This window comes from Myotis brandtii, unplaced genomic scaffold (genome assembly GCF_000412655.1).
Source record: "Myotis brandtii unplaced genomic scaffold, ASM41265v1 scaffold413, whole genome shotgun sequence".
NCBI classification, from domain to species: Eukaryota; Metazoa; Chordata; class Mammalia; order Chiroptera; family Vespertilionidae; genus Myotis; species Myotis brandtii.
The window spans coordinates 568,179-585,450 of NW_005365869.1; the positions used below are offsets into that span (position 1 = coordinate 568,179).

Below are 17,272 nucleotides of genomic sequence, written 5' to 3' on the forward strand. Positions count from 1 at the left end.
TACAGGCTGTAATCCCAGATTGACCTTCCTAATGATTTTGGTATTATAACCAAATACAACTTAAAATCACAAGAGTCTATTAAACTTTAGGAAGTCACTCAAATTGACATGACCAAATCTTATATTAGCTTTCTTCCAATATAAACCTATGGTTTATTAATGAATACTTATGAAAATGGAGGGAAAATGCTGGCCTGGATTAATCAAACCCTTTATAATCAACTGAATTGTCAAGTGCACGCATGTATTTCCACTGCAAGTGCTCATTAAGCCTTTCCATTTAACTGTCAAGTGCACGCATGTATTAATTTCCACTGCAAGTGCTCATTAAGCCTTTCCATTTAAATGCTTGACTAAACTACTTTAGCACCAAGGGGATAAGGGAAAACATCAATTATTCCAACACAGAGAAACATGGGGTGGCACTACGAAAAAATATTTGTCCAATTAAATTTAATATGTAAATCAGTCTTAGAAAGTATCTTATCTGCCCAACCTGTGGGTCAGTCCTCAGAACAGTGGGAAAGGAGAGGCTGAGACTGTCTAGAGTGCTGGTCCAGCCAAGTTAACTGCTGAAATTGAATAACACACTTTATAACCAACCATTATCCATAAACTACACAAGGAAACATTTGAGATGGTTTTTATTAAATATACAAAAGCAAAATAAATCAAGCAAGCTCTAGGAAGGTAGGACTACTTAATGGCATTTTCTTTGGATGGTGGTACAGCACCTTTAAGGTTAACTTAGATTTCAACAAACCTGGAGCACAAATAGCTAACTACATTCTATGTTTCTCTTAGCAGTTTTAGGGTCTACCCAGTCATCAATCTATTATTTAAGAACTTTTCTTCTCCAGAATACATAAACATGGTAACCAAAGAAATGCAATGTTTAGAAAAGCACTGAACAATAAAATTATTCATTCTTTTCCATGTCAAGATATTCACTACATCTTCACTTCCACAGTGTGCATTAACAAAATCAATGTAGGATAAGACATTCACTCTCATCCCATAGACTGATCACCTTATATTGTTAATACTGTTTTCCAAAACCAAACAGAACAAACAGCAAAGCTGTTTACCCCTTTTAAACATTTAGCTTTAGCTTTAGTGAAATTGTTCTACAAAAGCTACTCAACATATCCAGAAATAGAACCACATTTTGCTCTTGACGTCACCCTGGAGTATTAGTTCAGAACCAACTTCTGAGCTATATATTAGTCCCAGAGACTCATTAGCTGCTGGTCTGACTACAGATCAATGATTGGTTTGAGCAAAAAAAATTATTTGAGACTAACATTATTATTAGTTTCCAAAAAGAGTGACTATGAGTACTTTCATGAACATTACTAGACACAGTGTCAATATTTTTGTCTTTCCCCTTTGAAAAGAATGTTTTAAAATATTTTTGCTATCAGAATTTCTGATTTACAATTATACTATACAACTGATTGGGAGATGCACATTTGTGGGTATTACATTATATAAACAAGTAAACTTAGATGTGTACTTTTAAAATACAGATCAGTACTTGAATGGGCTCCATGTATCACAATGCTATGCTGTAGCCACACCTAAGATGAAAGCCCAGCCCCCTGCTGGGTATAACAGACACAACAGAAGTCATTATTTGCACCATGGCAATACCATTCCATGAACACTGATCATAAACATATAACCTGAGGAAAAGAGAAGTGTTGTACCAAAGAAAATATTTTGCTAGCTTCAAAGTATATCTACAGCTCTATTTCCTTTCTATACAAATATCTGACATTAAAAAAAAAAAAAGCTGATTTGAGGAGCAGAGAAGAGCTCTTATGAGAGCTGTTCGCATGAGTGGTCCTCAAGATGAAAAATACTGAACCACCTTTAAGAGACAGACACACTTTGTGAGAGACCATTATCAGGGTATCTGAACCTGATGGTAGGTCTGACAGTTTATGTTTTAATCCATGGTGTTTCTCAAATGCTTTAGTAATACCTGGTACATGTCAAAAGTGGATGTCTGATCATTTCCTATCACGCCCCCTTCTCATGGAAAATAATTTAAATTTCAAACAAATAAGCAGTTTGTATATAGCCTAGGAGCCAACTCTCCTCTACTCTGGGACAGGGGTGGGGAAATCAGTTGAGCACTATGAAAATCAAGAACCACCACTAATAAAATTCAGATATTGGCATTCAAATAAGTTTCTACCCATGATATAGTAGTATGACTCAAGAGAATAGCTCCTAAATAGACTACATTTGTTATATAAGATTTCTAACTCAGGAGAATCTATAGTACCCATAGCAACAAAGAGCTGTTAGTGTAAACATAAGTCACAATGTGTTACAGTAATGGTTTCTGAGTTGGAAACCTCTTAAAGATAAAGCACTTAATATCAAAAGTAATTGTAACAAGGAGGGAAAGAGTATTTAAACAGCTGTCTGCAGAGGAATTATTGAAGGATTATAACTCAGGCTAACTATGCCTCAACTGGACCTGCAAGAATAATATAAGTAAGGCTAAAGGGGCCCCGGACAATGTGGATCAGTGGTTAGAGCATCAGCCTGCACACTGAAGGGTCTCAGGTTCAATTACCAGTCAAGGGTACATGTGGGAGGCAACCAATCGATGTTTCTCTCACAATGCTTTTTCTCTCTTTTCCTCCTCTCCTCTCCCTCCCTTCCACTCTCTAAAAATCAATGGAAAAAATATCCAAAACAAAACAAACAGATTAATAGGTGGGGGGAGAAGGGGCACAAATTAAATTCAGAGCAAGGAAAGAGTTAATGGGATATTGTCAAATGCAATTTTGTTTCCGCTTTCTCCTGTAAGGGATTAAATTGCATAAAACACTAGAAAAGGTAAAGATGAGTAGATATTGAGAGACCATCCAAGTACTCAATGTTCTAATCACTTACATGCCTAGGAACCAACAACCTACCACCAAGATGGGTGATCTTCACGGTCAGTCATCTTTGAGGAATCAACTAAGGACTACATGTCTGGTTTTTAAAGCATGAGAAGGTGGCTTCCACAAATTGCAACCAGTAAACCCTGCATTAATCCTGAATATTCCAGAATACGTTATTAAAAGGATATTTGTTAAAACTTATAAAGGTTTTGAAAATACTTGGACAGGATTATTTATGAAAGCCCCAGGAAACCTATCTGGTGGATAGACTTGGCTGGGTCTCTCATGATCACAAGTAGTTGTGAACAAAAAAGAAAAATCAGGAGTAGGTACTGATATAATCAGGTGGATCTGAAACTGAATGACTCCTCATATTCAGAGCATGAATTTTCAATGCCTAGCTGTGCTCTGCAAATAGTTTACTGCAGGAACTGACCAACAGTCAGTTCCCTCGAGGTGTTCCCCAGGCTGTAATATACAAGGTCTGTAAAGCTTCTCATTATGAAATGGTGTGACTCTTCTCATTCTCCTGTTTCTACATCCTCTTCTTCAACATTATTCTCCTCCATTACCCAATCCCAAGCTGTGACAGCTACTCTCCCAAAAGTGAGGAAGCATTTTTCTTAGATTTCTACAAAGATATCCATAAACACCCTTGATCATTATATGCAATTTCTATATATTGGTTTTCATTGTTTAAGAAACTTATCCACTTACACTATTTTCAATTGCCTTAACTTCCTCATCCCAAATGCAGCACAAAAATGCTTATGAAAACATGCAAGCCATAATTTAACTGCCTAAACAAAAATTAAGTCATTTTATCTTAAAACCTGCTGTTTCAAAAAGGCAAAAAAAAATTTAGAACTTATAAGTGCTACAATTTTTTTAAGTTGGTAAGAAAAATGACAATGCTGTGCCATCAATGGTTATGAATCGTGACAAGTGACAACAGAAGATAATGTGTTTAGTCACTTAAAAATCTTTTTAGATCCAGACGTGGTATTAAACAAAAAAACAATGTAATACTCTATTTTTTAAAAAACTGACAGTAATATGTCTTTATTTTGGGTTAAGCAAGTTTATGAAATTGCTATTTGTAATCTTTAAAACAATGCACTGAAAGTCTTAATTTCAGAATTTTATTGTATTGCACTAAAGGAACAGCAGGGCAGTTATACAATGTTCTCTTTCATACCGTTTTATAAATCTGAAGTACTTGCAAACTCTTAAGACTACCTTTACCACCAGATTAGGACAGTAAGTATAATAACCAATTTCTTAATAATAATGTCTTACAAATTAAAACACATTTAAAATAGCTTTAAATGCATTCTTCATAAGTAATTCAGCGTATGTTTTTATATATTCACTTATGCTTAAGAATTAAAGCAAGTATATTATTGTGATGGAAATATGGGAAATCTCTCATTCATGCAATATACAGGGATAATATTCAAGTTAAAGGGGGGAAAAATCCCACTCTTCTTATTTTTTTAATGTATCCTATATAATCGTCTACATGATAGATGAGGAAATCCATGAAGTTTCCCACAGATCAGATATATATTTTCAGTTCATCAGAAGCACCTGGTCATCTACAGCTATTTGTAATTAGATGGCATTTCATTAAAACCAAAACAAGTTCCTATAAACAAAAGCTTCCAATGGACTAAGGACAATAATTAATGCAATCATTCAAGGGATCATGGCTGTTCCTTAAGGAGTGCAAGTTCCAACCTGTCAACACCAGAGGTAATCATTTTACATTAATTTATACGTAATTCATTTAAATTCTTTATCCGAGTATAACATATTAAAACAGTCTTTCCACAAGCAAAAAATGTGGAAACATTTAAAAAATAAGGAGTCATTTTTAATGTAACTGGTCAGATTCCATAGGCTACTCTTGGAAACAGGGTCTTGCTGGATAGAATCCCTTCATTGGGTGGCTTTTTGCATGCATTTAACTGGACCACTTCTTCTGTGTGTTGTTCTAAGAGCTCACCAAGACATAGATCATGCTGAAAAGAAGGAAAAGGCTGTTAATTCAAACATTCCTCATTATAAAAACTAAGAGCACCAAAAAGTTGAGTCTATTCTATATAGCAAGCAAGTCTGTGGTATTACACCATCACAGAACATAAAAGACCAGTAAGTTCAAACATGATTTTAACTGGCAATTATGGACTTTTGCCTACGGTAGGACTTAGCTTGGTGCATGTACTATAGTTGTTCCCTGTTCCTTTCCCATTTTAGCAAGTAGAACAGCACAGCTGAAAGCTTAATGGGGGATCTGAGCTTAGAGAAATCCAAAATACCACACTTGGGAGTTGAGTCTATTAATAGAAGTGAGTCTCCAAGGGGTCACTTCCTGCCAGGCCCTGTTAGATCTTCATACATGACCTCCTTGAATGCTCCAAACACTCCTAAGAGGTGAGTACTACTATTAACCCCATTTTACAGATAGGAATGGTCAGTTAAGGAACTTTCCCATTAGAGAAAGGCTCTAGGCAACAGCAACAGGGAATAAAAAAAAAAAAAAAGAAAAGAAAAAAGGACAAACAAGCAAAATGAAAAGCAATATCCATTTGATTTAGGCTTAAAGACTGCCAGACAATTCTACATGCTATGTAGGCATAGCATGCTTCAGAACCATGTATCTCTAAATGAAAACGCAAACCAAGGAGGTATGCAAACTCAATTTAAAACGGAAATGAATGTCCTAGTACCACCACCTCCTGGTGAACATTTTCCCACACTATACATCTCCAATGATTGATACAATCATTCATTTCTTTCAATAAAGTTTTACGTGTCTACTATCCGCTAGCACTGTCCTAGACATTTGTTACAGAAACTTAAAAATAAAAACAAGAAATTGGGATGACACACAGAACTTCACTTTTCAGAACTGATTCGCTTTCTTTGTTTCACATGCGAGTGACATCTGTAGATAACAGTAAAAGAGATACTCATTTTCACAATTATAACCTCTAAAGGCACATTCCAGTCAAGCCTTTCGTGCGTCCTTTTCTACAATGAAATTTATATGATATAAAGAGAACTATGAATATAAACTTGCAATATAATACTTAGCAAGTTTTCAAGTAACAAATAGGAGAGGAAATGGAAGCTAGTTATAACAATTACATCTCATATAGCTAATTTCCCCCAAGATTTTGAAAATCAGATGGAAAGCCCTCTCTAGCTGAGTATAAATCAATAAAAGATGAGAAAAGTTTATTTATACCACTTAAAGTTATACTTCCACACCTGACAATGTCCTTTTCTAGTTTTAATAAGTAGCCATTTTATTTCACCTACAGTACACTCAGAGCAGTGCTTCTCAGGCAGGGCCAATTTTGCACCATAGGAGACAACTGGGGGAGGGGATGCTACTGGCTGTGGACACAGATGCTGCTAAGTGTCCTACAATGCACACAACCAAGATTTACCCAGCCTAAAATGTCAACAGTGCCAAGATTGAGAAACCCTAGTATAAAGGAATGCATCAGTCTATCATGGTAGAAAGGGAGAAAAATTGATAATTACACCATCCTATAACATAGAACTGTTTCTTTCATTCATCAAATTCAGATCAAGCAAACTATAAGATAAAGGGCACAGCATATACAATTTATGAAGCATGATAGAAAAAAAATTAAACACAATCTCGAGACTGATTTTTTTTTTTTTTGGCAAACTCACCAAGCCATATCCTCCCAATGCCATCACCTTACCACCTTACCATGAAGAATGAGGATGGTCCTTCACTAACTAAATGAACCTGAAAACTTAGGAAGTAGCATGCCTGGCCAAACTATCTGCTTCTGACAGCACACCAGTTGGCTGTCAGTTGGTACTTTGACAAGTACCAGTATATTCATATTCCATGTGAACTGGCGGGTGTGCACTGTCATTACTAGTTACCAACATTCAAGACACTGAGCTATCCTTCAAGTGTATTCTAAGGTGTTAAGATCATAATGCCTCCAAACTTTTTAGACAGCAAATTGAAATATCACATTTTTATTTTGTTTTTTAAACTTACCCATATAAGTAGTAAAAAAAGGCTAGAAGATAAAAAGCTAATTTGCACCATCCTTCTTTCTGACAATATGCTAGAATATCAGCATTCATGATGGTTGTAGGGTCATAGAGTCCTGGTCCACTCATCACTGGTCTACTCATATACCTGTAATAAACACAGTCTATCAGCCACGCAGAAAGGGAGCAACCCTTCAGGATGGGAAGGAGGGTTTTTCCCTCATGTTTGGTCACATAGGAAATGATACTTTTAGAGATGGAGTTCTTTCCTTTCATCACCTTAATTTTAAAACTACAGCCCCTAAATGAGCAGAACAGGACAGCTAAAGAAGTCACATCTGGTCTCCTCTACACTTTATCACAAATCCAAGAAAAACAGGAATAACTGTAAAAAGGATATAAGATTTAACGTTTTATTTTAACATAATTTTACTTACAGAAAAGATACAAGAACACTTCACCCAGACATTCCAAATGTTTACACTTACCATATTTGCTTTATCCTTCTCTCTCTCATTTTATCTCTAAATATGCATACTTTTTTTTTAACCATTTCAGAGTCAGCTATAGATGTAATACCATTTTACTCTTAAACACTTCTTCAGTATATATTTCCTAAAATCAACGGCAATGTCATTTTTACATCTAAGACAAAAAACTTTTAATTCTACGTAGATCAGGTAGAACTTTTAAAAGTTATGAAATATGAGTATCTTTTATAAATAACCACATTAAAGTCATAAAACATAGAGAAAGAAGTTAGATACACACTGTACATTTGGATTTATATGAAGTTCAAAGAAGGGCAAAATTAAGGTTTTAGAACTCAGTAGTTCTCTTTGGGAAGTACAGGGGTAACAGGCTGGGTTGGGGCTGGAACTGGTGTATGTCTCGATCTGGTGGTGGTTTCGCGGGTGTATACATATATATAAATTCATTGAGCTGTACGCTTCAGACTTTGCACAGTATTGTATGTAAGCTATGCCTCATTAAAAAAACACCTTTAAAGAGTAATAAAGCAAACTCTCTAGAGCAGGGGTGGGCAAACTTTTTGACTCGAGGGCCACAATGGGTTCTTAAACTGGACCGGAGGGCGGGAACAAAAGCATGGATGGAGTGTTTGTGTGAACTAACATAAATTCAAAGTAAACATCATTACATAAAAGGGTACGGTCTTTTTTTTTTTAGTTTTATTCATTTCAAACGGGCCGGATCTGGCCCGCGGGCCGTAGTTTGCCCACGGCTGCTCTAGAGTCTAAGAGGTGTAGTAAATCAGTTATTTGCTCATCCACTTGATTTTTAAAATAAAGGCCAACTAATTTCCAGTTTTTATTTAGGTAACTAGCAAGTAAGACTAGAATATGATTTAATTAGGACAAGTATTAGAAGTGTATCTAAATATTACCTCCAAATATGATATGCCAAGAGGGGCATATTGAGGCCCAGGGTAAGCCATTCTGCTGCACAAAGAAACATGACACAGAAGAAAGCATGGATGAGGTACTCTGGAAGTACAAGCTGGAAGAAAAACACAAGCCAGTCATCAAAATGCCTGGGCGTTCAATCAACTGTTAACTTGGAAAGCAGGTGGCAACCAAGTTTCCATAATGAAAAATTACTGTTTTCTTAGACTCAAAGATGAAGCTACTGAATTTCATTCCCATATTTAACTTTTTACCAAAGCAGGATTATAAGCAAACTGATAAGAGGATATAGCTTGCACTAAAAGAATAACATAAAACCTAAATTTTAAAACTCAAATTCTTAAAGCAATAGGTTATATTATACAAAGTTACCACCCAGATTGTTTAGTTATTTGCTAATCAACTGGAATACTTTTTCTTTCCACCATTCAATAATGATAAAATTACAAAAATGAGATATCTGATCACATGCAACATGATATAAAAAAAAAATCCACAAAAACAAAACTCCCCTTTAGAAGTTTAAACATTAGTGTTTTTAAGCCTTTAACAGAAACCCAGAATGCTACATATACTGTATTTAACAAACCACATCACATTACCACCAAGTAATTTTTCAATGGAAAGCCAACAGCCAATAATCTCAGCACAGTCAGGGAGGAAAGAATACTAATATGCACAAATACAAACGATGTGCTTTCTGCAATGTAGGAGGGAAAAGACTGAGCTCTGACCCAAGAAATTGGAATTTACCCCAGTTCCTGCGCTTCCATTCTTACACGGCCTTCCTGTTTCTTTAAGCCTGCTTTCCAATGAAAGGCTACAGACAGGGCAGACCAGTAGAAGCTCAGAACTCAAGAACAAACTAAATCTTTTGGTAGTAGGTAGTATTAAGTGAGAAAAAATCAATTCAAGCAAAATGCTTTTTATAAAATGACCAGGAGTTAACGCTTTGTTTTAAATTATCTTTCTCATCCTAAAGATTTCAGCCTAATGACTTTATAAATAAAAATACCAACACAGCCCAGCCAGCTAGCTCAGTGGTTGAGCGTCGACCTATGAACCAGGAGGTCACGGTTCGATTCCCAGTCAGGGAACATGCTGGGGTTACAGGCTGGATCCCCAGTGTGGGGTGTGCAGAAGGCAGCCAATCAATGATTCTCTGTCGTCAATGATGTTTCTCTCTCTCCCTTTCCCTTCCTCTCTGAAATAAATAAAGATGTATTTTTTTTTAAATAACACCTGTCATTGCAAGTTGCAGTCAAAGAACTTCCTACAAGTTACAGCTGCAAAGCAGTTTCTCAAATGTTTGCATCATACCAAATTAAAATTATATGAATCTTCAACATTATCAGATCTTTCCTAAGGGGAAACCATAGCTGTAGAAATAATAGTTATGCTCTACATTCAAGCTGATTTTCTAATACTTCCAAATTACCTTTTCCCAATTTAAAGTTATAGAGAGAAGTTTTTAATGAATTACTATTTTAAATGAAATCCCAATAAAACTAATTTTTCCACACCACCCACCAGGTATTGTCTACAAACTTAAGTATATAAACTTGTAAATAGCATGAACCTTTAAGCTAGCATTTATTTAACATCAAAGTTAAACATCTACAATCTCTAAAGAAAATGTCCATAGGAAATCTTTAAAACTCTGACTACAACCAGGACAAACCAAGAAAAAAAGACATTTTATTAGGAGTTCCACTACAGCTGCTGTTTACAATCCTAGTTTAAATTATGGAATTTTTCTTTTAAATAAAGAAAATTAAAATTGGCCCTCTAAAAGCCCATTAATATCTAACAATATGAATTCTCGCCCAAGTTTTTGCCCTACACTTTACAGGCTGAGGTATGGGGAGAGAATGATTTTGAAAGTATGATCCCTACTGATCTTAAACAATATACTTTAGTAACAGTGAAAATAATCTGCAATTCTACCAGTTCTAATATGAAAACAAATGCCACACTCCTTCTAAAAAAAAAAGTCCAGAAACTTTTATTATGCACCTATCATAAAAACCAGTCCTCTCTGATTGTTCTTTAATGACAAAATTTTCCCATAAGTGGCACAAAAGTTATTCCACTTAGGAAACAACATTTACACAAAAAATTCCAGAAAAAAATACCCCATGCACTATGGCGGAAATGATAGCACTTTAACATACAAATCAATATATTCTCTAGTTAAGGCTCACATTTTTAAAAATAATGGTATTTGTCTTCCCTCATACTTTGGCAGAATTGTCAAAACAAAATTTTAATAGGGAAAACTGTCAGATGCACTGCTATTAAGCCAATTATCGGCACCCTATCCGAAATACAACCTGTGTTTGTATAAAAACTTCCTCCCAACATATTGCAGCATTAGGATATCTCAAACACATCTCTAAATGAGAATTTCTTTCCATTTTAAGAAAAGCCAGAAATCACACGTTAAAATGAAATTATTCCCTCTTAAATTTATAGTAAAGTAGGAAAATACAAGAGCTTAAGCTTAACAATCAGGTTGTCAGGTTCAAATTCTGGTTATAACTTAGCTGTGTAACCTTGAGCTAGGCGCTTTAATCTTGCTAAGCCTCAGTTTACTCTCCTATTTATGAAAATAAACTGTCATGAGAACTGGGTGACAAAACCCAAGATAAGATGCTCAGCTCAGAGCCTGGGACCCAGGAAAGCACTCATCTGATTTCAGCTATTATTATTCTCATCATGATTTGCTTTTTTGAAGTAGTGAAAACACAAAGACAGAACACTAATATTAAACAACTGTCAAAGGAGAAACTTCAGTTTCTAAATTTCTTGTAACAGTGTGTTAAGATGTTTTCCAATGAACATTATTACTTTCCAATGAGAAGGCAATCATCTTATATTTTGTTTCATAAGAGCAGAGAAACAATTAGTAAGTTAATACTTTTTAAATGTATATACTCGGCATACTGTAACAGTTCTTTAAAGCCAAACTAGAAATCTATTCCATCATTCATATTTATCTAAGAAACAATAATAAAGTAGCAAACTAACTTTACAGACTAGCAACTTTCAACCTTTTTCAACTTGTGGCACACATAAACTAATTACTAAAATTCTGTGGCACACTAAAAACGATATATTTTGCCTATCTGAAAAAAAAATAGCTATAATTTTGATTCATTCACACCGATGGCTACTGTTTTAGCATTTTTTATTTGGCAATCTAAGGGAGAAGAGGTCAGTGCCCTAAATAGTCATGTATTGCATGTTTTAAAAACTCTTGCTACACACTGGTTGAAAATCGCTGTTATAGATCCTTTTCCAAATAAAATCCCTCCAGCAAGCTAGTGAATTACAGTTTTATACAACTGAAGTCTACACAAGCTCTCATCTTCATGAAGTAATTTTTAAAGATGAATTATAGTATACTATATCTTAAAGTACCCACTGCTTTCTTACAAACCACCTTTCAGTTTCTGACCAGCTAGGTAAAATCAAACCTACAGGCTGAAGGGGAATCTTTCTAAATGAGGTAAGTAAATGAAGTAAAAATATAGAGAGAACCCCCAAGCACAATGGAATTACATTATAATTAAACCCATCAAAACCTAGTATAAGACAGGTCTGTTTTAGAAATTTAGAGTGGATATGTATTAGAAATAACTATGTAGATAATTGTATACAAATTATCCACAAAATTCTGGCAGCATGAGTCCAGAGGTCAGCATTACTGCAAGATTCCAGAGCCAAAGAACAGAGCTATCTACCTAAAACGCTCTGAATAAACATCAGCTGAAACAGAATTAATTCCAGAGCAGACATAATTAAAGATAAAACTAGATAGGGTACTAAAGACTCCCTCACACTAACAACAGGTAAATAATCTTACCATCTATTAAAGTCATTTTATGTTAACCAACTGTCAAACATTGCATCAAATAATTCAACATAGAAGTGCCTATAACTAAAATATTTTTTTAAAAATGCATAAGCATTTAACAGCTTTCCCTACTTGACAGGGCCAGCAAGCATTTGCATAAAATACGACATTTCATGAAAGCATAAACCTCAACAGGCATATGAACGAGCACACTGAACAGAACATTTTACAAATACAAATGCCCTAACCCTCCCCATGAAATGAATGTAGCAGGAAAACATTAAACTAAAAAGCAGTACACACCTTTAATGCAATTTTGACTCTTTTAATCTTTTTGACCTTTTCAACTGTCTTTGGCCGACAATGTAAAAAGCAGATTGGAAGAATGTTAGTATGACAGCTGACAAGATCACCAGCAGATTAATAATAGTCAGAACAGTCAAGCAGGACAGAAAAAAGAATATTTTTTTAAAGTCTGTTTCAAAAAGTACAAATATACCATGCTACTGAGAATATTGGCCATTTTCAAATTATATCAAGTTAAAAGCAAAAACGGTCTTAAAATCTAAAGAAAACTCCGATATTATAACTTACAGGATTCAGGGTATTACACTGGTCTATAGGATTCTTGTAATCAGTCTTCAGCTCATCAAATGCTATAATCTAAAATAGAATTACAACAGTTAGGACCTCTTGCTTTAATAAAAAGATGCAACAAACCTGCCCCATCATCAAATAATAACTGAATAAAGTTAATAAAAAAGCAAACATTGCATGTACACCGATTTACAGTAAACTCAATATCTGCTAATAAGTAACTAGAATCAGACTTAAAGAGCTGAAAACACTTTTATATTATTATCACTAACATGATCTATTACTGTGTTAAATACCTTCAATTTTCAATTGTTTTCTATGCCTCTTTCAAGTTATTTTGACTTGAAATTATCTTCGCCCCACCCACAACTATTCATCAAAACTCTTTATCCTAAACAACCTTCTTCCTAGGTCAACTCATCCCTTAGGCAGATATAAGTGCCTATCTGTCTAATCCAGGGGTCCTCAAACTACGGCCCGCGGGCCACATGCAAATACAAATATTGTATTTGTTCCCGTTTTGTTTTTTTTACTTCAAAATAAGATATGTGCAGTGTGCATAGGAATTTGTTCATAGTTTTTTTTTAAACTATAGTCTGGCCCTCCAACGGTCTGAGGGACAGTGAACTGGCCCCCTGTTTAAAAAGTTTGAGGACCCCTGGTACAGAGCACAGGGCTTTATAATGCTGCCAATGTGGCATTCCTCGCACTTTTACATACAGATTTGTGTCTCCCACCGGACTGTGCCCATCAGGGTGAAGTGTTTTTAATCATCTGTGCATGCCGCTCCCTCGTCACAGTGTTCAGTAGGACACTAGAGATGGACTCTCGTGCTTCCATTTGTTCCCGTTTGTGCCCAAACACATACATTTCTAAGTCCTGCTTCCATCTGGAAATGCAAAAAATGGTCTCAGAGTAGAGAAACACTGGGGATTATTCAACTTCATGGCAGGACCACCACATACAGGAGCGCCGTTTCTGCACAGGACAAGGGCTCCTAGCCAGCCCATGCTCCTGCTGCCAAGCACCCTGGCATGGGCTCTGCACTAGACTCTGCACCCAGAGGCTGTGTCTGTTCAGGAGGAAGGATTCTTTTGCCCCAAGAGGTATCTTGTTCCAATTCACCTGAAGGCACCATACAGGCAAGAGCAGAGCCCTGTTCAAGGCCACTATAAAAGTGATCAATCTGACCTCCTTTCATGACCTCATGCAGGTCATTTTATCTGGTCACCAATCTAAAGACTGTATAAGGGTAAGGCCAGGTAAGGCCAGTTTTTCAGTGTGATGAGTGCAACACTTATAAATGTGAGAAGCGGAGAGAGATGGCATCCACTTAAAATGCATGGCAAAAATGCTGTTGTCCAGACTCTAGAGAATTGTGGCTTTAACATGTAGGGTCACTAAACAGAGAGCTTCAAAGTCAAAATGTACTAAAAAATCAAACTGGGGCAATGCACCACTTTGTGATGCTAAGATAGGTGTCAAAGTAAGAAGGCAAAGGCACCAAGTTTATGGGGGAGATATTTTAGTTGCTGCCACTAGTTACCTGGGAAACAGAACTTAATCCGCCCTTTGGTGGGTCACAAATAGCATCTTTATATATGTGACAGCGTTACTCATTATTACCGGTAACCAATGGAGTCATATATTTCTAGATTTTAATATGCTGGTTTATTTCCCTATTAAGGTTTTTAGCTTCATAAAAATGTGGGTTTTTTTTAATTTCTAGGATGTTATAAAACTCACCAACCTAACCTAATAAAAATTCTAACTAAAATAGGAATAGAAGGAAAATAATTAAAATGTAAACTCCATAAAAGCAAAGCTTTTCTCTGCTATGCCCTAGGGTCTAAAGAGTGCCTGCAACATACGTAAGTGATCAATAATTATTTATTGAATGTCAGAAGGGAAAAAAGAAAAATAGCCCTATGCTAGAAAAAAGTACAGGACTCAGCAAAAGGCATTTTCCTCTGCTAATGATCCCTAACACATATAAATGTTAAAAATATAAATATACAATTAGAAGATACTAACTTATCATCATCTATGGGCATTAGTCACTCACCTGATATTAGCTCTGTCATATCCCCAATGCATTTTAGTAATAAAGTTCAAGACAAGAACCATGATCACAAATACAATTACTTGCCTAAAACAAGATCAATTTAACAGCAGAGTACAAAACGTATGTCTTAAAACTGACCTTTTTTTAAATGAACACTTCCTTCAGGTGATTTCAAGGGATCTTTTAATAAGTATGATGCTAAATGGGTTTCCATTTAAGTGCTATAAGCTAGTTTCCAAAACTCTTCTGAAAAGATTCTTAAACTAAGAATCTTTTGTGATTTCAAATCTTTTGTGATTATATGTCTGGACAAAGATGTTCACAAAATTTTCCACAGAAGTGAAAACACAATAAAGACAGATAAATCCCTAAAAATACCAAACTACCCAATTCAGGATACCTTCGAATCTGATGTACATCCTTAGGGAATGACTTCTGCATTTTTAGCTTTCAAACAAATCTGTGCTCCTAACTCTATTCCCCACAGAGCATTAATCACATGAATTAGGACTGAACTGACAGAAGTGACCATCAGCATAAAAACATCTACCAACCCCAGCCAGTTTGGCTCAGTGGATAGAGAGTCAGCCTGCAGACTGAAGGGTCCTGGGTTCCATTCCTGCCAAGGGCACAGGCGCCCATTTCGGGCTCAATCCCCAGCAGGAGGCAGCCGATCAATGATTCTCTCTCATCTTTGGTGTTTCTATCTCTCTCTCCCTCTCTGAAATCAATAAAAATATATTTTTTTTAAAAATCTACCATATGATTAATGTAAACAGGATTTTGTGAATTTATACTTGAAACTTCCACATGAGTCTTCCGAAAGATATTTAAACTACCTAAGAAAATAAGCTGAAGGTTCTGGAGTAGATAGGAAATTAAAACTATCTATCTATCTATCTATCTATCTATCTTATCTATCTATGTATCTATCTATCTATTTAGAATTCTCAATCTGTTCCCAAAGGATGTATAATCCTCTGAACTACCAAGAAATCCCTAAGGATAAAAGCTTTCCACTAATATGTGGAATACAAACAAATTTTTTTAATTTCTAAAACAGGACTTAAAAAATTGTATCTACTTCATCCGGACACAGATTCATTTCAAAGCTAAAACTAAATTACCCATTTTTTAAAAAAGCAGTTCAGGTTTTCCGTAAGCCAAACCCAACCTGGTTCAAAGTGTAAAAAAGCCATCCATAGCTCTCTTCTAAAAATCCTCATCACTCAGAAAACAAAGAGCACCCATCATGCAGGCAGTGACTGAAATCCACACCTACAGATGGAAGGGAACCACGTTTCAGTTTCACTGGAGGCTTATTACTAAGATGGAGATAGTCTACCTCCCAAATTATCTGTATTTAGTGTTCTTCCACCAAAGAGCCTAAAATGCTCTCTAAGTTTCTGGTTCCTACTGACAAGCATTTTGAGGGAGCAGTGACTTAGGCGACATAAGCATTCCCTACTACACTAACAGTCGAGTTCGTAACATAATTATAAACATAATCGCACTCCTGAGCAAAAGGAAATGAATTTGTGATATCACTTTACCTTTGACATTATTTCTGCACAAGACACTGCAGCTATTTAAATGACCCTGTCGCTTTATGTTCCCTAAACAAATCCTTGCTATGGGTATAAAACCCGACTTAAAATTCACATTCCAGTGAACATGCCCAATCATTCAAACTAAGACCAATATTCCAGAAGATACTGGACTAGAGGGGGGACGAGGGCGTAGCAGAAGCAAATACAAGATACATTTTTAATGAATGCTGATTCCCTGAAGGCTGCTTCTAATTTTGCGCTAGAGGAACAGAATTCCTTAAAAATCTCTTGCAGAACTAATGTCACGGGGAACTTACTTGTTCCTTCCCGGGACCAGTAAGCATGTGCTTCTATCCTGCAGCATGTTAGTAAAAAGGGGAGGGGGGTCCCTAGAAGCTCAAGGTTTCTGAGCATTTTCAAAATCAAAATAAAACTTCCTTTACTAAGTCCAGTTACCCAGAATGCAGAGGTGGCTGGGTACTGTCTCTTGGGAAACTGGCGGTCAAAGTATGATTTAGGGGGAAAGTTCGGAGCTGAGGTCAACAGAGCAATCAATCCTGCATCAAAGTTCACGAGGAAACAACCCTAAAACAGTGATTCTACTTGAAGGGCACCCAGCAAGTGCTGGGAAGCAGAGCTGGAATTCATCTCAAATAGGTTATCTCATCTGGGGCGGACTCCCGCCGAATCCCGAAAAGAAAATCAATCTGTATTAATATTCCGCTAAGTACACTGCATGACTCTGAGCCCGTGACGCCCTCCCCGGGGATGCGGGGATGTAGGTGTATGGGGGTTCGGGGGTGCGGAGGTGCGGTGGGCCG

The 17,272-nt window shown here is 36.2% G+C and overlaps 1 protein-coding gene across 1 annotated transcript in view; it reads right to left on the minus strand.

The window, feature by feature from the left end:
- Positions 1-4,032: 4,032 nt before the first annotated feature.
- CNIH1 (cornichon family AMPA receptor auxiliary protein 1) overlaps positions 4,033-17,272 on the minus strand; it is a 14,468-nt gene continuing 1,228 nt past the window's right edge. The window contains exons 2-6 of the mRNA XM_014545590.1: positions 16,908-17,036; positions 12,834-12,902; positions 8,362-8,474; positions 6,961-7,104; positions 4,033-4,930 (exon numbers count right to left, since the gene is read on the minus strand). Of these exons, the coding sequence (XP_014401076.1) occupies positions 4,903-4,930; positions 6,961-7,104; positions 8,362-8,474; positions 12,834-12,902; positions 16,908-17,036 (483 nt within the window). The 3' untranslated portion in view covers positions 4,033-4,902. The remainder of the gene's footprint in view (positions 4,931-6,960; positions 7,105-8,361; positions 8,475-12,833; positions 12,903-16,907; positions 17,037-17,272) is intronic.